At 38.9% G+C, this 24477-nt stretch overlaps 1 protein-coding gene across 3 annotated transcripts in view; it reads right to left on the bottom strand.

Annotated features, from left to right (window-relative positions):
• MAST4 (microtubule associated serine/threonine kinase family member 4) overlaps positions 1-24477 on the bottom strand; it is a 275995-nt gene that overhangs the window by 130370 nt on the left and 121148 nt on the right. For all 3 annotated transcript variants that reach the window (XM_063423907.1, XM_063423908.1, XM_063423910.1), the window contains one exon: positions 15431-15462. In XM_063423907.1, coding sequence (XP_063279977.1) covers positions 15431-15462 — 32 coding nt within the window. The remainder of the gene's footprint in view (positions 1-15430; positions 15463-24477) is intronic.

The raw sequence follows: 24477 nt of genomic DNA, 5'->3' as shown, positions 1-24477 counted from the left end.
AGGTATGCCTCCATCAGAACTGCAATACAAAGATGACACACTACTTCCATAAGGCAAATTTTACTGCTGAGGTGAACAGAAGTCCACAGCAAAGGCACTTGTTTTATTTGTTTTTTCCTCCACGTGCAAAAGAATAGTCTGTCACTAAACACTACTTTGTGAAACACAACAGTTTGTCATCTAGTACATTTCACCTACAGGAGGACAATTACCAGCAGCTTGTCCTGTCTAAAAGGAAACTCAGTGGGACTGGCATTTGGGTACAGGCGCTTAAACACAAACAGTTGCATCCAAGGGCTATTTTGTGACCATGATAAATCTTTCCTGAGCTGACTCGTGCAAGCACCTCACATTACATTAACGTAAAATTATTCTAAACTGAGAATGAGCCATAGCTTGACTTTGAAAATTTTTCTTCGATACATTTTGCCTGATCCAGAAAGAAGTTTAGGAAATCATGATTTACTGAGAAAGAGAGAGGAATCCAAAGTAAGAGATCAAATTTTTCTCACTGTTGCATTCTTACAGTTTTTCCAGGAATAAACAGGATCTGCTTCATGTATTTGGGGGCAAAAAACTGCAGCAATTTAATTAGATGAAGCCTTGCAAGTGAAAGCTGATTTCAAGTTTGATAAAAATATCTTGTTTGCTCTTAATTTTCACTGCTTAGATTTAAGTTCATCAACACAGTTGAGTAAAGAAGCGAAAGTTAGCGAGAAGGCTTATTGTTACTACAAAAGCTAAATGTAGATTAATCTGAAAATACTGGCAGATATTGCCTATATTGACCCAACTTCTGTAAAGAAAGTGTCTCATCTGGAAAGAATTCCAAACAAAAAGTCACTCACAGCACTGAAGGGCTGTAAGCATTGTACTCCTTTGCAAATGCAAACCCTGGTCCTCCTAGCTGTTTCAAGAGCAAATTTAAAATGCAAGATGTAGGAAAACATGGCTCAAATTACTCATTTACATCTTTACTGAGGTCTCTCTGGTTTAGTGATCTCAGACACCTGGTTAAAACCAAGCAAAACCAAGTAAGCACAGAGAAATGTTTATTTCCTTGAAACACAAACCAGAAAGATGTTACTTCCACACCACAGTTATTAATGTTGTATGCTTTCAAAGCCCCTCTCTTCTGCAGATGTTGACTATTCTTGCTTTTTCCTCTTAAATAATAATACAATAACACCATTGACAATGCAGGTGCCACTGGCTTTCTGTTAAATGTGACATTATTCTGTCACATTTAACAACAATTACACTAATATAATCTACAAGTCAATGCATCCTTTGGTTCTGCATGTGCTCTTGGCTAATGCTTTTCAAAGGCATTCTAGGGTTAGTAATCAACTCTCAAAGAACAACGACACCTTTCTGTCATAGTCCTTAAACAACAGATCACTTCATCAGAATTTCTGTCATCTAATCCATTTAGCACACCAATTCACACATTTGTGCATTTCCAGCAAGCACAGCTGCTTCACTGCTAGCACGATAGTTTATAAGGAAGTGCAAGCAGGAATGATGAAGTAGAGTTCAACACTGCTTCTTGGCATCAGTGAGATACAAAACACGGCACAAAAGAAATGGGGTGAACAACATAATCTCTTTTTACAATCTTTCAACACAGCATGCCTGGGCATATTATAACAACACAAAAAAAAAGCGGTCTGAAATATGAATCTTCCTGTTTGTTACCTCTGCCTGAAGTCAACAGACTGACCAACACAGTGTGTATGAAGCAAACCTCATGCTTTAGCCATCTGCCAGAAAGCACCAAAAAGTATTCTTCATATTGATCTAACTGGCCAGTTTATTCAGGGTTGTTTGGCTACCTCCTACTTTTCCCATTAGTATTTGAGGTAGGTCACAGCTAAGGAAGCCATACCAGATGGTGAACCCATCCCTTTTCCTTAGATCCCTGTCTGGTGTGTCTCACTCTTATGCCCAGACTCACAATAATTGCCCAATTTGCAATTGCAAGGAATATTTCATCCTGGTCAGCTTACACAAGGAGGAGGAGGTGGCCTGTCCCGTCGCTTTCCCTGGGGAAGGGCGGAAGGTCTCTGCATTTGCCCACACGCAAAAACTCAGTTTGCACAGTGGGCTCAGCACGGCAGGCAGAAACGAATTCCTTGTCACTGCAGGGCAGTGGGTAGATTTTGGTAGAACCTGCATGTCTGTGGGTTATCTGTGTTCAATACAGGCCAGCACAGAGCACTATGAACTCCCAGGGCACGGGCACAACTGTTTGGTATGCCACGACAGAAAGACAGGCTAGACAACCCCTTCCAGCCCTAAGTCATGTTAGCACCATGGATCTACGGACATTTACAGGCATTCCATAGATCTGATACCAGTAAACAACTTAAATAATGCATTTTATTGCATTATTTAAGTTATTTAATGCACTGTGTCACTGGAGTACACAGTGAAAGACCAGGTGGTCTTGCAAATCATGCCAGAGACCATTTAGAGCTCTAACCCTTATGATTCTGCAAGGACTTGTTTTAAAATTATAGTTCTAGAAAGCACTCTACTAAACTCAAATATATTTTAGTAACTTTTTATAAATTAGTTGCCTATTCTGCCGATAGCTCTGTGGTATTGTCTGTATTACTAAAAACCAGAATGGATCGAAAGAATGTATTTATTAGCAATGTTAATTAAACATTAGAAATAACTGAACTGCTATAAGTTAACCCAGCACCTGGTTGTCACACTGAACGTCTTTAGTAAAACCACTGATCCTAAAACATTGCAGATTAAAGGAATCAATAACATCCACCAGACAAGATATGGCAAAATCTCTCCAGAACCTCACTCACTTCCATTTTTCCACAGTGAGTTTCAACAGGGAGTTCCTAAACCTTCCCTACAGCCAGGACATCCTCCTTGTGTATTTTAGATAAAGCAGGAGTCCTACTGACTGGTACTGCAACTCTGAGAGCTCAGAAGACACCTGCAAATAATCAAGGTACCAAGGTGGCCACAGAATGAAAGAAAAAGTTCTCTATTCTTTGTCCACGTATCATCTGAATGATTACAGATGACATCAGCAAGAGGTGTTAAGAGATGTTAGCAATCTGTTAAAGCAGCCTTTCTTGTATTCCACCAACTAGTGTCCCATCTCTCTTGACTAGGCAGCATCATTTTCACACCTGCCTGTGCAATCTCCAAAATAACATCCGTACAAAATCAATACAATAGCACAGCATACTTTTTTTTTTTTTTAAATGGAAAACTCCCAGAGCAGCTAGTCAGCTAGTTCAGATTTGGACACTCTCCTACCATATTTCCCTCTTATGCTGTAAGAATAAAATCAAAATAAATTAAAATTAGAGAGCAATAAAAATAGCTCAACCAATAAAGTCTCTTGTCAACAAACTTTAAGCTAATACTAGAACTGTAAAAAGCTTGATAAATTATACGTTAATAATAATTATGATCTCAATCTGCACTGCCTTTCATGAACAAAAAAGCATTAAAAAATTAGAGACAAAAATAGATATACTTTTTTAAAAGTTCTACATTACACAGGCTTTAAACAGTTGTTCCCATTAAAGACCCTTGTTACACAGGGATAACCCAAACCCAGGCTCTTAATGAGCATTTGTTTATCTTGTCTTCATTTAAGCTGTATTTCAGTGCTAATTGAAGCCATTTAACTTTCCTGTATGTATTTTTTCATCCAAAGAATGAAAACATAACAAACCTTAAAAATATAAAAACCATCTATTGAATAGGTTTTTAAGGTCATGATGGTATCTGAGTATCTCCTTAAAAAGTTAAAGCACAAGTAGGAAATTTCATGATTCCACAGTCCAGCCTGCAGCTGGAATCTCCCAAAACCCCACACCCACCTATCAATAACTAATATATACGTACAGAGTTACCAAGCTCTGTTTTGGCTGGTTGATAACTGATTCCTTGTTAAGATCCTGTCATGCACACAAATACATATATGCTTGCAGAAGAGACTTTTCAACAATTCTGTAAGGCTACCCCATGTATGCTTCAATTTTGTATTTTTTTTTTTTTTAATTCACCTTCTGGTTCTCTTTGTCATTAAACAAACAGGCAAGTGCTCCAAATGGAGGTGAGCAGCTGTAAGAGAGCCATCAATCTTTCCCCAAAAACCAAACAAAAAAAAAATGCAAACAAAACCAAAAAAAAAACCCAACTTCAGAAGTTTGAAACTTATTTTTTGACATATCTTATGCTTCCATAAAGCCCTATACACAGTTCAACAGGGAATTCTGTCATTACAGACAAGTACAAATGAATAACATTGTCCATTATGAGACGGTATTTTCTTCCATCAAAGCAGACACTTAATATAAGGAATCAAGTTTCAGCAGAAAGTTTGAGCAAATAATCCCATAGACATAATGACCATTTATAAAGAGAGCTAGAAAAGTCAAGTGGTCATATTTTCTTGCCCCAAGAGAGGTCCATTATACCTGTAATAGTCCTTTTGTTCCAGTCAGATGTTTGTCTCATCTGTTCTTAAAAACTGATAGCAATTTTACAACACTCCCAGGTATGCACTCCTCTGCTACATTGTTTAGACATTGCTTCAACCACATCTGAGATTAATCCCCCTTGATCCAATTTAAGCACACTACATCTTGCTGTATACCCCAATAACACAGAAAACACTTTTACTTCCTACTCGTGGCAGATGTTTCCCGCACTGGAATATTTTCATGAACATCCCTCAGCATCCCCTTCTCTAAAATAAGTAACTCCAGCACCATAAATATTTTTCCACATACCATGTCAAATTTTCAGAGCAGCTGAGAGTTGTCCATCTGGTTCTAGCTGATCCACCTCAATACCCACCCTGTAATTTCTGTGTGGGATAAAATAATGTTGCATGTTTTGCAGCTCAAGATACCCACTGCCCTCCAACAGCAACTGTGGTACCTTACACCTCACATATCACTTCTGGAAACTAACACCTTTTCAACTATCTTGCATATCTGCAGTATTTTCTGAAAGACTAAGAAGTTCTGTTTTACTTGGTATATTTTCTCCACGTTATCAGAATGGTTTTGAAACCCCATACTGTTCTCCAACATACTTGCATTCTTCCCAGCTTGTTGTCTGCTGCAAACTTCATAAATACATCTATTCTATCACCTAGTCACTAATGAAAAATAATGACTACAGCCAGTCAACCAGGTTTATTACACCAGCAGCCCTGTGTAATCTTATGCTAAGTGTTTCTACCCTATAAGTAACAAAGCAAAAAGCTCTTGAAAGTGACAATATCCCCACCGCATGCCTTCAACCCACCAAGACACATTTGCTGGTTAAATTTGACTTTTTAAAAAAGCCAGCAAAGTTCTGATTTACAGAGCAAGAACCTAAAAGCTTTCTGGATTTAGATATATGTGGGTATATTCTTGGTACTTCTGACAGGCATGTCAACCATAAAAACAGCCGTATTTTTAAATGCAAATGGAAACATTTTGCATTTCTCCTAGCAGAATCTAGGAGACAAGCATTTACAAAATATGACAACGATCTGTAAAAGCTCATTTTCAGCAGCATCTCAATGATACTAAGAAGAATCACAGAACAGCTAGGGCTGGGTCTCAAGGCCATACTACAAATGAATATAAACATGGCTGATTTAATCCTGTTTCCACCACACACTGTATTGAAGTGAGGTAAGTGTCCAGTCATCTGATAATGGAGTAGTACCATATAGCAGAGGGGAAAAAAGCATTCCCAGTGTCCATGTTCCCTGCACAGCATTTACAAAGGCACCAGAGAGCTTTTCCATTCGGGCTAGAACAGCAGGAACTTGCTTGTTTACAGCAGCACGCTCAGCCCCACATCAGGAGCACCTGCGGTAGCATGTTTGTCTCAACACCATGCCTGCCTTCACTGCTTAGGGGCATGACCACACTAAACATTCATGAGTGAAGCCACTGGGATTTGAGGAAATGTGATTATATGCAATTACACTGTGGCAGTCAACACACAATGAATACAAAGTAAGAAACTCCCTGTGTCAGTCTTTTAGACTCACTTGCTCCCTGTGGCAGTTATCTGCTACCCTTTTCAGGCAAGCACGGCAATAATGCAGATCCACTTATTCCCAGCACCCTTCTTGACCTTTTCACATGCCTGTGAGATCTGTTGCAACACACCTCATTAAACCTCACAGGTCTAAGCTTGACTGGCTTGCTAGGAAAAAATGTGACAGAGAAGCAGAAACCCTACAAAATTTAGGAGACAACACAAGAGGACAGAGATGGCAGAGAATGGCATTTACATGGAAGGAAGGTGTGCTAATGCCAGGTTGGCGTTGCCTTGACTCAGTAAGCAAAGACTCAATAAGGACTACACAGAGGCAGAGCTCGTTGATTTGCCTTTATGGAACAGAATAGTATCATGCCAATGCAATATCTTCCTTCTTCAAACCTACAAAAGGAGAGCTGTGTGCTGCTGCCATCCAACCCATCCGTGAGCCATCCTCCCATCCCAAGAGCTGCACATGCCGCTGGCCCCTCCTCGCCTTACTCCCACACACAAAGCATTTGGCAGCCTGTTGGGTCTTGGCATGCCTATTCCCATACGAAAACTACAATCACAGAGTGAGTTCTGCAAGCCTAAACCTGTGTCAGGACCTCTGCCCCAGCTCTCCACTGCTCTGACCCAGATAACATGCCTGCAGGGAAGGCACTTGGCTTTACAAAAAGACAAGTGGAAAAACTCCAGCAAAACAGAGCATGCAATGGACTGCATTCAGTCAACAAAACTTTCTAAGACAGCATGACCTGTAACTCCCAGGGGGAAGGGAAGCAACAGATAGTAGGGTGGAAGGAAATTAACAGGATCCAGAAGTTTTAGACAGGGACAGAAGTGGTGGTAGGGGCAAGAATGGCCAGAGCCTCAAATGTTATGCCTTATGTTCACAAAATATACAAGACACAGTCAGTAAAACCTAACTATAGAGAAGGCACACACTCCTAGCTATGGCCAACAGAGGTCCTGCTGCCACACTATTTATTATCTGTCTGCTTTAAAACTTTCAAGTCTGTCTAAGGACACATAACTGCAGGTAAAAAATAAACTAATGTCCTTTATGATAAGCAATAGTACAGGTTTAGAATACGACAGTAATAAAAAACATTCAAATCTGTATTTCATAGGAAAGAGTGTGAGATAAAAATACTTCCCTCCTCCTCTGAGACAAAACAGAAGTGGTTCACTGGGATTTCATGATTGTTATTCATAACATCTGTAAGAAGTCAGCCTATACTTTACATAATGGAATGGCAATAATATTGAAAATTTCAAGGGGAAAATCTGTAATGGCAAAATGCCTAACTGAAGATGCAAGGTAGGCAGATTCCTGATGCTCAGCAACTGCCTCTTTTCTTCTGAGAGCAGCTATTTAGAATACAGGTGATACTACTGGCACCAAAGGAAAAAACATATTGTCCAGAGTATACCTGAGTGCTTCTTTTCTTAAGGTAAAAGTAAACATTTATTTGTAGTTGTCCTAGGGTGATTTTATGATGCTTGTATCCCCAGCTGTCTGTTCTGTTTATGCTGTATATTAAGTTCTGCACCTTTCTTTCAGACTGGTTCTGAGAGGGAAGGGGGAGAGCAGAAGCATGCAGTTTATGTGCAGACACTGCCCTTGCTCCCCCGCATCCTTCACATAGACAGTGTTGTCTGCAGTGGACAGCAGGAGAGAGCCCTCCTTTGCTTTTAGTTAGGTTTTTTTAGCTGGCTGAGGCAGAGAAGTTCCCTGGACTGTGGCTTTTCTTTTTCTTGGAGCTGAAGGACTGATGAGAGAGCCAAGCTAAACCCCACTTCAGAACTTTCTGAATTTGCCATCTCTCCAGTACAGCAGGAGGTTTTAATGCTTCATATTATTCATTTTTATGCTTGTGAATACTGTGCATGCTAAATAAACAGCTTTTTCCACTTTTTTCCAAGGAAATCTTTTTCTCGAACCAGTAGGAGGAGGGGCCACTTGAATCTGCTTTCTAGAGCGAGCCCTTTGGAAGTTCCGTCTCAAATTTGTCCTAATCCAGGACAGTAGTTGATATCTCAACTTTAACCCCCCTCAAAAAACAAAAACAAAAACAAAAACAAACAAACAAACAAAAAAAACCCCACATAGGTTCATCAAGCCCTCAGGTACTCCTCCCAGAATCCCACCAAGACCCAAATCCTATGGAGACTAAATAAAAGTGTGCACACTAGGAATTGCACAGCCTTAGGAAGCTCCCTCTGTACATTAGGAGATTATTCAAACCTTTGTAGCCCAAGTGCCAAAAAAAAAAAATTCATCAATACAGCACATAGCAGCCTAGATCATGCAATTCATCGAGCCATTGCAACTCCTTTTGTGGCTAACAAAAGGTCTTTTTAACAAATTTCAGACATTCCTTAAGTGAAGAAAACTGAACTTCCTGAAATTAATGACACTGGGGAAGAAAAAAAACAGTGAATGAGAAGCTGCCTCAGTATGTCTGTTTTTCAAGGTTTACTCTCATAAATTCAAGCTGTGCTGACTAGCAGTGATTACCCACATGGTATTCTTCTGCCTGTTTTCTCAATGCATAAGTACTTTCCCAGGAAGCAGAGTAAAACAGGTGGTTATACGGTCACTTTTGCTTTTTGTGTATGTGACACAATTTTGAAACTTTACTGGAACAAAATCAAAGAAATAATTCTACTCGCTGAGAATGCAACTTCTGTTCACAAAACAAACAAGAAGACAGAGCCAATGCTTATTCAAAAACGCTTATATACATCAATCACATTTGCCACTGGCAGACAGAATTCAAGCACACAACCATTGCACTCACACACTGTTACCTCTAGACCCCACCCTAACACTCAGATATCAATGCTCCCTTGCCCCAGCATCTCACATTTCCAGCCATTAAATTCCCTTAAGCATTTTCTGTACACTCTTGCTCAAAGCTTTGCTGCTTCAATGCACACAGAAACACTGCAAGCACCACCAACTGCTGGTTCAACAGGTAAAGCAGGATGTAAGTGCAGCACCCAGACACAGAGCGAGCAGCTCAGTGAAAAAGATTGTAAGCAGAAGAGGCTGTTAAGAGGCAGAGACTGCCACACGGGACAGTGAAGAACATTAGGACAGCCAAGTTGTCAGGCCTCCACTGCATTTACTCTTTTGTGCTTCATTTTGTCAGGTTGACCAATACAGTTTTAGCAGTGAACCGATGAGACCTTTACTGCTATTTCTTTGTGGAGATTCAGTTACTTTAGCACCTTGGCACCTGCTTTCACATCACCAGTAACCCATGAGCCATGCGATCTGGCCCTTAAACCAGGTTGAATCTCATGCATGATAGAATAATTTTTTGAATGTGTAAAAATATTTTAAATTACAGCACAAACATTTTTTACTTTAGGCAAAACTTGGAAGCCCTCAGCTATTTGATTTCCTTTGCTTCCACCAAGAATCATGTGACTCTCCCACCCTGAAAAGCTGCAGCATGCCTACAGAACCACAGCTTGACTCTATGGGCTGATTTAATTTTGCTTTTTCACTGTGACTTAACTTTGACCACTATTTTGAAAAAGCTTAAGACTACTTAAGATTCATTTTCATTCTTGACCCTGTCCTGTCCTTGCCTAAGTAGCTGAAACAAAATTCCAACAGGGCACAGCACACCCAGAATGCTATGGAGAAACATGGTACCTGGTCACATTACTTAGACACCACAGCAGTCAAAGAACAGCAGCAGATAGATGCAATGTTACACAATTAAGCTTTAAAGCATGATCACCTCATTTTCTGAGCGTCATTTCTCCAGGGAGGCAGGTTATTTTTAAGAATTTTGTTATGTATCTGCATAGTTTTCAAATACGCAGAAAAGTCATCACTATCACTATCTGACTTTTTGCACGTGTAGACAAAGGTTGTGTATGTGTACACATACACAAATAGGTGAGCACAAGTTTGCCAGTAAAAAGGTATTATAAAGCTTTAAAATACTCTCAATATAGTTTCAACTCTCATACATAATTTTTTACTGAAAAGGGACATTATGAATTACATTAAAAATAGATCATTCCTTTTTCTATCACGTGATGTGATATATCAAAAAAGAGGACGTAACTGGAGAAAATACACATATATTCTAGTAAAATCTGAGTCCAGAGACAACTGGAGATATACATAATAATATTAATATTGGTGTAAATGAAGCAGGGATGCAAATTTGTGTGTGCCAGCACCAAAAAACCCAATGGAACAACAATAAACAGAACGACCTGTACTGTTAGCCAAGGACACAGCTAACAGCAGTAAAATACACCAAGGGACACATCTGAATCAGACCAGAGCTCTCCACAGCACAAAGAACTTGTTTGCAGAAGACCATGCACTGACAACAGGAAGGTGGTAACAAGGCTGCCCAGCATGCTGCACGAGCCACAGTTCTCCCTCTTAGACCAGTACAACTTTAAAAGAAGGAAACACGGACAATGGGCAGCACAGTTGCACAGATTTCATGGACGCTGAAAAGGAGGCTGTAAGCAAGATTGTGAGGGAAAGGGGTCATATTATAGTAACTGTTGGCTCCCAAATTATACAGAAGATATAACCAAGTTTTCCACTGTCAATCACAAGGAATCCAAGAGATGCAGGGGAAACAAAATTCACTCAGTGACAGCAGTAGAAAACCCTTTAAAGTTGAGGACAGAAACAATGCTAGTAACAACACAAAAGAACATGTAACTTGAGAATCACACACAGGCTATGGAGAATATCTACTGGAGCACAATCCATCCATACCAGAATGGAGAAATTCATTACCTGGCAACAATAATTAACCTACTCCACTCTCCAAATTTCAGGTAACAGGTCACTTATGAACACAGTCAATTTTTTTATGATGTAGATATCTATGTGCACACAGAAACTGTCAATCAAATTCTGAATCTGTCCACCTACATGACCGGGCCTCGCAGCTTTCTCTTTTTTTCCACACTACAAATCATTCCCACTTTTTCCCTAAGGGTAACTGACAGTCCATACTTTTCACTGATAAAAAAACTTTGTTAGTAAATTGGTTTTGCCTTTCTTGAAACTTACTTAATCAAGCACCTAAGCAAGCAGTGGTTTTAACTACTGTTTCTCTTGAATTCTTGGCTGGACATAATCTTATGTTGCTGTTATCCAAGGGTATCAGCTGTTTCACTGAAATGCATAAATTAATTTTATGAAAATTCTGTGACCAACTTTGACATTTCCGCAAGCAGATTATATAATTAGTGGTACTTGAGTCCATATTTTATAATTACAGAAATTAGTTTCAGAACTGTAAGGAGAAGGACAGATGCAGCAAAAATAAATGCATCAAAGAGATACATCTTTGTATTAAACAAATTAAATTACACAAAAGAAGACAGAAAGAGAACAGATTTAGTCTGGAAAAGTAAGGATTTTTGCATGTACGTTAAGCACTGAGGCTCTAACAAAAGGAGAAACTGCCTCTAATTACTCACTTCTTATGTATTGCTGTTCCTGAGGGCTCCTCTCCACCTCAGAGAAGCCTGTTGAAAATTTTCTTTTAGGAGAAGGGCTTTTTAAACCAGAATGTATCAGCTTAAAGCTGAGTGCAATTTTTTTTGCCATAACCTTTGAGTTCATGCCCTCTGTCTATAAAAAGTTCTAATTTTTCTGAAATCCGCTAGTATGTAAGAAAACAAATCAGGATAAGGACACTCACATCTTAAATTCAGTGATGGAAACTCACCTGCTTAACACACACTGAGAGACCATCTGTGGCTACCTACTTCAGCTAGATACACTGTGAATGTCTAATGGATAGGGATGTGTAGATGCTATCACGCATTCCCTAGCTCATAATAGATCTGTGTGCTTCACAAACAGCAACACTTAATTCTGATCAAATTAAATCTGTATTTCTGAGTCTGGCTTAAACTTAAACACAAGTATCTTCCTTGATATTATAGAATCAGTGAATAGTCTGAGCTGGAAGGGACCCACAAGAATTACCAAGTCAGCTCTTAGGTGAATGGTCCTTACAGGTATCAAACCCACAACCTTGGTGTTATAAGCACCATGATCTAACCAACTCAGCTAGGGTTAGGGTTGGAAGTGTTTGGTGAAAATAAGCAGATCAGTAAAAATATTCTACCAAGATATAAATTACCCATCGCCCATGTAGCAGTGTGCAAATATATAATCCTGTTTAGTTTTCCAGTGGTCTTGCAAAGTGGGATGCTAGCAGCCATGCAGGTTTACAACCATGCTATGCTAATATGAAGTCAGTTCTGGTGCTGGAGTCAGCCTGAGAGAAAGTTCCCATCTTTTCATCCTGCCTCCAAGCCACCACACCATGCTGTCAGAAAGAAAGGCATTTGTGCAGTTAGGCAATTTAACATGCTGAAGAAACTGCACGAAGCCATTTGCAACCTAGATTAATTCCACCTCGTGTCCAGAGGAGTTGCACCAGCACAGCCAGGGGGTGCTCCAAGCATGGACAAGCTTACTTCTCAGTCAACCACAACTCTTTATCTCAGTTTATGCCAACTATGCTGAGATTGCTCACCCCTGAAATAGCTCTCCCTGTCCTGTTTAAAGCTGCGTCCTTGGCATGACATTGGGTCTGAAGCTCCAAAAGAGAAAGTGAGATGTGCCTACCTGGAACTGCTTAGGACCTTTAGATGACTATGCCAACAAAAACACTGGACTTTTCACATTTTGAAGTTCAATCTTCATGTCAAAATTTATATAATATGAAAATACAGCAGCCAGCACAGCCCATGCATACAACCCCTGATGCCACAGCTATTGCTAACCTCAGCAGTATGAGCTGTTTTAATTAAGCACTATTAAAGTAATTTTAAAATACCATTGTATTGGGTTTGCATGGCCAGGTTTTAGTAGCAGGGGACCTACAAAGTGGCTTCTGTGAGAAGCTGCTAGAAGCTTTCTCTGTGTCTGGTAGATCCAATGCCAGGCGACTCCAAGACAGACCTGCTGTTCACCAAGGCTGGGACAGTGAAATGATGTTAACACCTCTGTGATAACAGATTTAACATGGGGAAAAAAAAGTTATTGCACAGGCACAACTGCAGCCAGAGAAGAGCAGAACAACAATATGTGAGAGGAGCAGCCCTGCAGACACCCAGGCCAGTGCAGAAGGAGGGACAGGAGGAGCTCCAGGGCAGAGCTGGGGTTCCCCTGCAGCCCGAGGTGCAGCCCATGGTGAGGCAGCTGTGCCCTGCAGCCCAGGGAGGTCCCTGGGGATGCAGAGATCACCTGCAGCCATGGAGAGACCCAGGCCAGGGCAGGTGGGTGCCTGAGAGGGGGCTGTGAACCCATGGAAAGAGAAGGCCACACTGGAGCCGGCAGTGCCTGAAGGATGCACCCCATGGAAGGGTGACCCACACTGCAGCAGCTCATGGAGAGCTGCTGTTTATGGGATGGGCTCACACTGGAGGAGTTCATGGAGAACTGTCTCTCATGGGGAGATCCCACACTGGAGCAGGGGAAGGACTCCTCTCCCTGAGCAGCAGCAGAAAACAGTATGATGAACTGACCATAACCTCCATTCCCTGTCTCTCTGTGCTGCTGACAGGGGAAAGGAAGAGCCTGGGAAGGATGGAGTGGTGTGGGAAGGTGTTCTTAGTATTTATTTAACTTCTCATTATCCTTGTTCTTTTAGTAATAAATTCCATCAGTATTCCCAATTCAAGTCTGTTTGGCCTGTGACAGTATTTGGTGAGTGATCTCTCCCTGTCCTTATCTCAACACATGAACCCTTCATTGCATTTTCTCTCTTCTGTCCAGTTGCAGAGGGGAGTGACAGAGAAATTCTGGTGAGTGCCTGGCACCCAGCCATGGTCAACCCACTACAACCATCCACAGAAACCCAAGCTCTTTAATAACTATGCTGACAAGGGCTGTTCTCTACTGTACTTTATAAGGCCTCAGCAACATCACAGAAAGCACAGCAACATCTCAGTGTTCAGCTAAAACAATATATATGTGAAAGCAACTGAGAAGATTGCACTGTGGTCATTTTTCAGATTTGGAGTAAACTAACGAATAACATTCAATGTCAAACATCCTAGCAAGCATAAGGTCAAGTTCCAAGAGCCACTTGCTGCTCTGGCTGAAGTGAACAGCAGTTTAGCCATTAACTTTAACAGAGGCAGTCTTACCCACACAAGATTTTTCCAGTTAATATAAAGCAACAAGAACACAAAAGAATGCACCAAAAATCATTTTCTTTAGCTATTTTTCTCTCTGTCACTGAAACACTTAAATAATTAAATACTTGGAAGAAATTAGTTTTCTATTTTCTTGACTTTTCTTACATAATGGTTTTTCTTGCTGTCTAGCATAAGACTTCTCATGCGTCCAAACCTAAAACAAGGGTCTTTTCCAACACATAGCAGATGTGTTGGATATTTTCCAGATATACAGATATTTTCCAACAATAGCAGATATCCTATTAAGTGCAGACTTCTGGTGTGCTCTTTGAGTCAGAACAACAGAGCACTTCACTGCACTTTCCCAGCAGTTCCAGATTCAGTTATTCACATATCTCACCTACTATCCCTAAAAACTGCACAGCACTATCAAGTCAAAACAAGTAACCCGACTCTTGTGCAAGGACACAGGGTTTTACTCAAAATGTGTTGTCACCAATAATCTACTGATCATCTTATAGCATTATTTTTGAAAGGAAGCAGTAAGTGAACAGAGCTTGCTTCTTAAGACATTTTGTGATTTTCTAATGCCAATACTTTCTCAATAAGTTACTAATACAAAATAAGAAATTAGATGCAAATAAAAAACACAAGCTTTAAAACCAAACAGCTCAAAACCACTGAAGAGTCAAAGCCAAGGTACAGAAATCTAAGCAAAGCACATCTGAGTACATATTATTATAACTAACAATTTATAAAAGAATATATAGTCTTCATTTCCATAATCAAAATAACAGCTTAACAATCCTATACATTTAGTAGAACACATCTATGCTTTCTTCCTACCTTCTTATCCACAGGACTTTTCACAGAGTTCCATAAGCATGACAAGTTTCTTTTATAACATTCACAGAGAAAGCACAGTTCTTCGTTGATTTTTAACAAGAAAAATCTTAAATACAAAACAAAAACCTGAACTTAAGAACTTTTTATCCCTTTGGAAATCCCTCACAATAGCTGCTCTAAAAGATGGGCATAAAAATGGTGACTGCACAACTCGTAGGTTGTTTTCATTTACAATATTAACTTCTTTGTATGTATTCTAAGGCAGATCAACTGCCACATTCAACCTCCACTTTAACTGCTCTGGAAAGAAAACTACCTTGCTCTAAAACTGTCAGAAATACATACTACAATCTAAGCACAATAGAGAAAAAATTCATATACTCACAAACTTCCTCTTCTTGGAAGGCTCAACTCCTTCTGCAACAGAAAAAAGTTACAGGGTATTAGCAATAAAATATTTTAATTGGAATGGTGTTTTTGAGAGTAATCTTCTCATGCTATCAGTAGCAGAGAGATGAAACTCGGACAATAAAAGATGTGACAGATTTTACATGTACCACCTTCCTTCCTTATTTGAAATATTAACATTAGCATTTGGAAAAGTCTAGATCTTTTTGTAGCAGCAATATTAAAATATTTCAGGAAATAGACAGACCTTAAGGAAAAGCCTTACAGTCAGCTATGATGCACTGGCAACAACTGCAATTAAAATTTGCGGGAGTCACTGACAAAGATAAACTAAGTTCTTTCCAATACTCATAATTTGCAAAAACTGTTAATAATGGGATCACAAGCTGAGCAGGTGACCATTGCCACCAAGCTTTTTAGACTATATTCTTAAACCCAAAAAAGATACACTACGTAATAGTTTGGTCCACAATAAATAATTACAATTTATTGCTATCTTCTGCAAAGTACTAGCATAAACAACAAACACCTGTTTCGGCTGTTAAATTTTTCTACAGCTTTTGTTAAGCAGAACAGTTAAATAGTCAAACTACAGTTTAACAGTTAAACAACTTTTTATGATAGATCCATAAAGTTTTGCCCATCAGAAACAAGCAAAAAATATATACCACAAATACATACAGTCATCTATTGTATAAATCACAGAATAGCTGAGGATGGAAGGCACCTCTGGACATCCTCTGGTCCAGCCTACTCACACCACAGGCAACTGGATTACTCCAAACTACATCCAGCTGGGTTTTGAACATTATTGTGAATATTTTGCAAAGACAGACACTCACAACCTCTGCAGGCAATCTGTTCTGGTGTTCAAGTTCCCCAATTTCTTTTTATTTCTCACATGAACCTGAATGCTACATTAGTTAGGCATTATCTTCGCAATCATGCCCAGCAGGGAGAATCAACTGCTTTCAAATAAAAGGACAACTTCCCTTGACCTAGAGGACACACAGTCAAGATACATTTGATGTTGAAAGGCATCATGCTTGTTAAAAGATGAAGTTACATACTGTGAGTGGTTCAACTCACATGGCTGGACGCATTTAGTAATTTAATTGCATTCTTTTAAGTTTATTTACAAAGACCTTACAAAAAGCTATTTTAAAGTATGTAACAGATACAGTTTCCATTCTAGAAGTTATCAAAGGGAGTAACTGAAGAATTTCTTTCCAAAAGTAAATAAACTATATATGCCTTCTGTGTATGTGCACATGCATTTATTTCATACAGCAAATAAAGTTGTAGGTATTGACCAGAAAACACAGATGAGAATACAATCAAATGGACAAAAATAGTTCACCCAGGCACCTTAGATAAAAGGCTATAAGGGAATGAATAATTATGTATTCTTTAGAGAGTTTTAAATGGTGTGCAGTAAATAAAGCCCGGGCTGCTAACTGAATGATAAGGACTAAAATATCAAGTAGCAGCTCAATTCCTGAGCACCACCCATCCTGTTCAGTGAATGAGGAAGGAAAAAATAGTGTGAAACAATGCAATTAGACATCGTAATGCAAAGGCATAGGAGAGCAGAATTAGGGGCCTTGGTAACAAATTCTTGTACTTCCTAGGAAGTTCCAGCAACTGTTCAGAATTTGCATTTTAAAACAACATCTTTTAGCATAACATGGCTTACGTACAAAAGAATAGTTACACCTGCATACAATATTGCATTATGGAGCTGAGTAATTCCCCTCAATTTAAAATGTCACATTCATCATGAACAAAATGTTACTGCAAGTTAGAACCCACGTATTTCCCTTTGTGTTTTTTTCTTTAATACTACAATGTCATTGTGTTCTATTTCTAACATGTAACTTTATTTGTAATGGTAGGCACTGTCCTACTGTAACAGACAATGCTTGTGGGAAAGCTGCCAAACCATAGGAGCAAGAATCATACGAGAGTTTGAGCTGCAACATGTACTTTAAATTTTTTTGTTTTATTCAATCAGAGTGTTTTGGCTGTAGTTTATCATTTTAACAGCAGCACATATGAGAGACACTGGCTTCTGCAGATACCTGAAGTCACATTAGTCTCTTGGCACATTCTCATGCATGCCATGCTGAAGCACTACTTTTGACTATCGAATGAAGTTCCAAAAGAATAATGGCTCACTGATAAAGATGCTAAAAACTGCCAAGACCAGCCCATATAAAGGAAAAAAATAAAGCAAAACCTCAAGTACCTAATTCATACAGGACAATTTACAAAACATTGCATTTCTAAGGCTGGATTTTAAAACAGCATACATATAAACAAAAGAAGTACTGAAATAAAACAAGTCTCTTTCCTGGATAATACTTCTATCCTCATTTTTCCTATCTATTACAACCATGATGTTAAAATGAAAGGTCACTTCTCTCATGCTTCTCCAGCTGGAGTACCTCCAAGAAAAAAAAAGTAACCTAAAATGTAGTAAACTGAAGCATGTTTTTCTCTCTCAGATCAGACTATATTATTACAGCTCCTACATGATTTTTTTTGGTGTTACTTAGGACTCACCCCAAAGACTTTTCCACAGCCTGAGGCAATTAATAGATTATTGGCTGTGTCACTACAGACTTTCTCCCTCCTGAGAAGGATCACCAACTTGATGCTAGCTTTGCAATAGTACAGCACAGCTCCACAACTGGCTCTGCACAAAACAGGGGGGAAAGTATAAACATACTCTACGTGGATTTAGATCTAGCTTATAGCTTAGATTAGAGAAATAATTTACTTCCTAGCTATATAAAACACTCTTAGTTCTAAAAAGCTAAAGACAACAGTTTTACCCTGCCCCTTCCAGCTGTTTCTGTCTCAGCCACTTAGAACAGGGACGAGTGATACCAAACCAAAAATCACTCAGTTCTTCAGGCTTGCACCACTCCAGCTCAGATCTCAGTTAAGCTCCACATGACCTGCATCAATTTCAGTGTTCTGGCAGTTCAGTATTTCCTTTCTGAAAGCCTCAGCAGAAGACCCAGAAGACCTTTCTGCCCCAGTTCCACTGCTCAGCATCCAGTGCACGCAGACAGCTGAAGGTAAAACTTAGCAGGGTCAGGACCTTCAGCTCACATACTTAGCAGGCAAGCACCTGGGGCATTAAAAAGAGAAAAAGGTGCCTTCACTATGACTCTGCATGGTTCTCAGTCACCAGCTCTGCCCCGGAAGATCCCACTGTGCTCTTCTGCCCTTGTCCTACATGGAATCCTCCTCCGGCCAGTTCAAGCTGGGCTGGTTTCAGGGATATTTCATTCCACTGCAATAACACAAAGCAGATTTAGTGGACCAGAGACTCTTGCCCTTGAGGCCCTGTGTGTCTCAAAAACTGTTGTCACAAAATATAATAAGCCTTGCCTCAGGTTTAAGAGATGTGTGCAAGTTGTGCCAAATTGCTGCCATGTAGCATTAAGAACCAGGTATATTGAATGTAATTGCAGCTGTCATTAACCAGTTCAAACTCTCAACTCTGTGCATTTTATTATCAGTAACATGTTTTGACAAGACCAGTGCTTTTTGATTATTTCAGTAATTATGGTTCTTCCTCTGGTCCTGCACACCTCTAAGACACTTCAGTATGCACAAGGTCAGTATCTTCACCACAGTGCAGATATTCAGCCTTATAAACAGATCACACTGAATAAAATAAATACAGTCAACTTTATTCTGAGTCAAAGCCTTCACCCTACTAATTAGAAATATGGTTTAGAAAACAAAACTATGTAAATAGATCTGCAAAAAAGAGGTGACTTAGAAAACACTGACTTCTTCACATTCCTTGTAAAGATTACCAGAAAGTTATGGAAAATTTAAATATTGAATTTCATCTCCTATATGCAAGGAAGAAAAAATGTCATTAGCTTATTGCTTGTTACAGGTTCAATTTTAAACAACCAATAAAAAGTTGCAACATTCATAAACTACCAAAGACACAGCTAATATTGTCAATACAAGGTGGATTTTACAATCACAGCAAATCTGCTTCATCTTCCAGCAACTGCAATCTTCAAATATTCAAGAAGTCTTTTAGAGTTTCGAGTCACTCATAAAAAAAGTAGTCCAGAAAAGTGCATCTTTTCAAAACAAATTACACTTATGCATTCTTCAGTTGGTGAGGTGTTAAGTATAATAAGATTAACATGAGATTTTTTTAAAAAAAAAAACTGTTGCTCTACCCATCCATCATAAACTGTAAACATCTGACAGCTTTCTGCTAACCTATGTTAGATTTTAACAGCTTAAAATTGCAACATTATCACTGCATTAATAACAGTGGGAAGGAAAAAAATCAGGAATGGCATACAATTCACCTTCTTATCATCATCAATGACAGCAAGACTTACTGCTTCGAGGAATGAATTTGAAGGGTTTCTTTTTAAGTAATTACTATGTTTTTGGTGAAGATAAGCTGGGGGATGACAGCAGACCTTACATTTGGATGTGGCAATAAGGAAGGAAAGCAATGCAAATAACAAAGTAAAGGATTGTTTCAATCTATCAGAGAAAGGTATTACACAGTGCAAGAGGTTTTTACAAGCTAATCTTGACCTCTTTGTACGATTAATATATCAAGTCATTGCACTAATCCATTCTAAATACCTTCTAAGCAAGGCAGCGGGAGTTTATGCTTTTTATTTTATTGCTTCCAACTCTGCCAGCATTTGGTTCTTTTGAATCACAGAGCAGAGACCTCTGTGTGGAGACAGATCAACCACAACAAATGACAGGTGTTAGTGTCTCACACCAAATGTGCACCTTCCACTCTAAGTTTGTTTCTTTGGCATAGCTGTCTTTTGTTTCTATGACAATCTACAGTATTTCCTGGTTCCAGGAATAGTAAACCTTTGCCTCAGAAATGGTATTCTATTAAACGTCAGGGTGGAATTTTAGGAGTGGTTATTGACCCTAAAAATTGTAGTAGGACACAGGATTAACCTAGTCTGAAAAAGATGCAGAAAATACACTGAGGTCCTTCTTTGTCAGTTAAGGTGTTTTCACTTGGACCTGATTTCTCTCAAAACAGGTGTAACTATAAAACTGCTTCTCTTTTCAGATGACCCAAGTGAGCTTGTGTTTGCAACACCTCCTTCTCAGCAGCCTGAGCTCTAGTCTTGTCCAAGATGTAATTCTATATCAGCTTTTCTCAGGAAAACTGTACCAATACCTTCTTCACTGCTAATGTAAGTCAAGATCACTATCTTTCCTTTTCCACACCTGCTGCCAAGGAACCAGGCATCATTGATGCCTTATGGTAAAGTCTGAAGTTCTGCCCTTCAGCTGAAGTCTTACAGATTCTTTGCACTCATTCACAAACAGCCACCAGTTTACCAGGGGTTTTGCTTGCTTATTGTGTATTCTCAGCAATTAAACCACATATCATGTCTTCACTTTCCATGAACAAAAATTGCCATTTCTGCACTGGAAAACTCTGGAAAGTAGTTACCACTACTCAAGGAAGATTCCATTCACAGCTGCCCTGCCACAAGACAGTGATCTTGACAGCAGAACACTCCTTGAGACAAAACACAATGCTCCTTAATTCTGCACATTCTTAATTGTGCATTTCAAAATTTAAATATGTTATTCTGCATGGTAACTTATTCCTGTCACATCCCTAAACTTCAAGTTGCAATTCCACCACGCATTGTAATGGGAATATACTGTAGAAGTGAAGAGACACTTAGGCTCCAACTTGGCCAGAAAAAGCCACGTGTATTTAATTTAGTATTGTGTGTTCTGTGCAATTCATTTTTATCTCCTGGGTTAACTTTCCCTGCATTTGTTACAGACACTGTTGACTGTATCCATTCAGGTGCTAGGCATTATAAATTTAAATACAAATTAACTGGGTCAAAAAATGCCAAACTGGTTATGTATAAAACCCATGTAATACAGAGAAAGCAATCACTTTATCACGTACAAGAGCAATTTAAGTAATCTATTTTCCTACAGATGAACCAGATACAACATTAAGATTTATAACAGAATAGACTCAACTAAGTAAACAGCAGTTAAATGTGGTTTGCTTTTTGCATAGTATTCTAGAAATTCTCATATAGCATTAAAAACACTTCCGTATGATCCGTATGGAAGATGAAACATTTCAGAAGGATTCCATGAGTTAACAGTAAGGATTTTCCTATGAAATACACTATAATCTGAAGACTCTTCAGTTGCACGATTGGTAATAGCACTTAGTAGGCAAGAGAACTTTGGTTACCTTGTTAAACATTGTTTAGGGATCAACACAATAACATTCCCAACTAAATTTTGAAATAAAGTAACAGAAAAGAAAGGAAAACAATTACACCAGGGCTTTTTGTGGTGTTTTTTGCAGAAGACAAAGAACTGCAACAGTTTCTGCAGAGAAAGTAGCAAGAACCTGAAAAGAGTCAGTCACTCCAAGCAGTTTTGAGTATCATCATTAAATGTTGGAAATAAAAAAAATAACCAAACTGACATGGCCGGGGGGGGGGGGGGAAGTAAATCAAAAGTGCTACAAACATATTTTTAATGGGAACAAAATTCATCAACAATCAACAATGAGGCATACCTATTTTACCCCAGTGGAGTCTGTAATACTCAATGCGTCACAGACATACCAAATCATCACAAAAAAAAAAAACCCTGCCAAACTGTATCGGTGACCTACTGCCCAAATGAGAAGCAGGAACGCAGTTAAGAATTATTCAAACTATGCTTAACAACATTATTTCTGCTGGATCTCATGTTCTCCACAAAAAGCAGCAGTGGCCACTACCTTATGATAATAACACAGCACACCTTATTTGAGACTAGCTACTGTAATTAGTAAAGGTGAAAATGCCCTTTCAATGAAAAGCAGAAGCCTTTCTGAAAAGAGAGCAAATTAACTGTTGCCAACATTAACTCAGTAAATATCTCCATTCATTTTCTAGTGGTATGATCTTTCCTTATGTCAAATAAGTCACAGTAAAACATAGTAGCATACTTAAGAGTGCTGCCCTCTTAGCTCTAAGTGTTAAAAGTTGCACTCTTAGCTCAATTTTTTTTTAAAAAAAAAAGTTTCTTTAGGAAAAAAATGTGAAAACCCTGAATGAACTCTCCACCTCCAAGTACACAAAATCATTTAATCTAACACAGTGTTAGAAAATCTGTGCTTCATTCTGACCTGCTGTCCTACAGTTTATTTCATCCCTTGGCAAAGTACATCACCACGTGACTAATGGAGAAAATGCATGGACTGCAAAGCGTTTGAAACACCAACACTCAAGAGATTCCAGCTGCCAGGTTCACATGAATATTCCCATCATAAGAGTTTAAAAGTGTTATCATCTATGATGGGAAAAGGAGATTAAAAAAAAAAAGGAAAAACAACAAAAGTCACACAAGACATAAATACCAGCTACTGGTACAAGTGTTCACCTGAACAAATACAAACAATTATAAAGTTAAGCAGATCTGGAAAAACCCTAAATCCATGGTTCAACTAAAACCAGTGATTTATTTAAGTTCTCTTTGAATCTGTAGGTTCTTTCATCAAACAGAAAGCAGTGCTTTTTATATGGGCATACCTACAAAGGATTTTGTCTACTATTAAAGAGCAAAAGAAAAAAACACTACCACAGCACACAGTGGCCAGCATCAACACTTCTTCTCAACACAGCAGCTAAAGACCATTACACCCACAAGAATCTAGATGCCTTCCTTTTCCCAGATGCAAATCATGTTTTGTATTATACAATTCAGAAACTGCTGCTGACTTTTGTTGATATTAGTAACTAGAAGATAAAATTATTAAGCCTGCCTTCAGCATGAGAGACTTGCCTACACCTACATGCTTTGACTGCAACAGTTTTTATTAGTTATTTTGCACAGGATAAAAGGAGCAAAGAAAAGTCAATATACATTTGTTCTTTTTTCCAGGACTGATCAGCACTAGCAAAATATAGGTCTTGCTCTACCTTAACATCTTCACAATAATCAGCTGGAGGAGACCAAGCCAGAAAGGGAAAGTTCACTGGAACTACATTTTAAGCTCATTAGAACTGAGTCACAGGTTTTGGTCAAAGCTCTGCTGTGCCCACAAAGCCCACTCTCAGATCCACAGAGCTCTGCAGCTGCTCTTCACACATAAGAGAAATAACTAGGAAAAACAGAAACAAAGGGCATAAGCAACACAACTTACTAGTAATACACTCCATTGATATGAAAGAAAGTTTCATGTTCTCAAGCAAGGGTTACACTGGAAAAAGTGAGACTGTCTGGAGAGCAAGTAGGTAAATATTAATCTCGTTTCTGAAAACAGCTTAGTCAAAATGCACACTTCATTTTTTCCACTTCAAAACTCTAGTCACACATTTCTCCTAACATTTGATTTTTCAGCTTGTTCAATTTCAGCTGAAGCTTTGTTTCTTACAGAGATTTAATTGCCCTGAAAAAATGTGAAGATTCCCTAAACCAGATTAATCTAAGCATAGTTGTTCATGGGCCTTTTCTTCATGTCCTGCCTTGTCCTGCCTGTTTGCCACACTTGTTTGCTGCTGAACTGCAGAAGGCTTTTGTCACTATTCCTCTTCCTATATGCTAGGCAAGAGGACACCACCAGCATGAACTGTTTCCCAAATAGTCAATTACCAGTCAACACACACTCCAAATCAAGAAAAATTGATTTCAACCTCTCCAAAGATAAAACAACAAAAATCCCATGATCCACATTGATACTACAGTGCTCTCTCTGCTGATGTTATCCACATTCCCTAATTAGTTGCAATCTCAATTTTGAGTATCCATCACAGGAAAACAGGAAAAAATGTAATTTGGGAATTTCAATGCTCTTTTCCCTATCAGAAAGGGAACATAACACAAACCTGACCAGTCTGCTATTTTTATTATTTATCTGAGAGCATCAAAATGTGTGCAAGAACACACACATCCACTGTATCAATCTCAGGACTAAAATCTCTGATGCAGAGAGGAAGCTGATATCTAGCACCAACT

Source organism: Prinia subflava, chromosome Z (assembly GCF_021018805.1).
Source record: "Prinia subflava isolate CZ2003 ecotype Zambia chromosome Z, Cam_Psub_1.2, whole genome shotgun sequence".
In the NCBI taxonomy this organism is placed as follows: Eukaryota; Metazoa; Chordata; class Aves; order Passeriformes; family Cisticolidae; genus Prinia; species Prinia subflava.
This window is presented reverse-complemented; position numbering and strand designations above follow the sequence as displayed.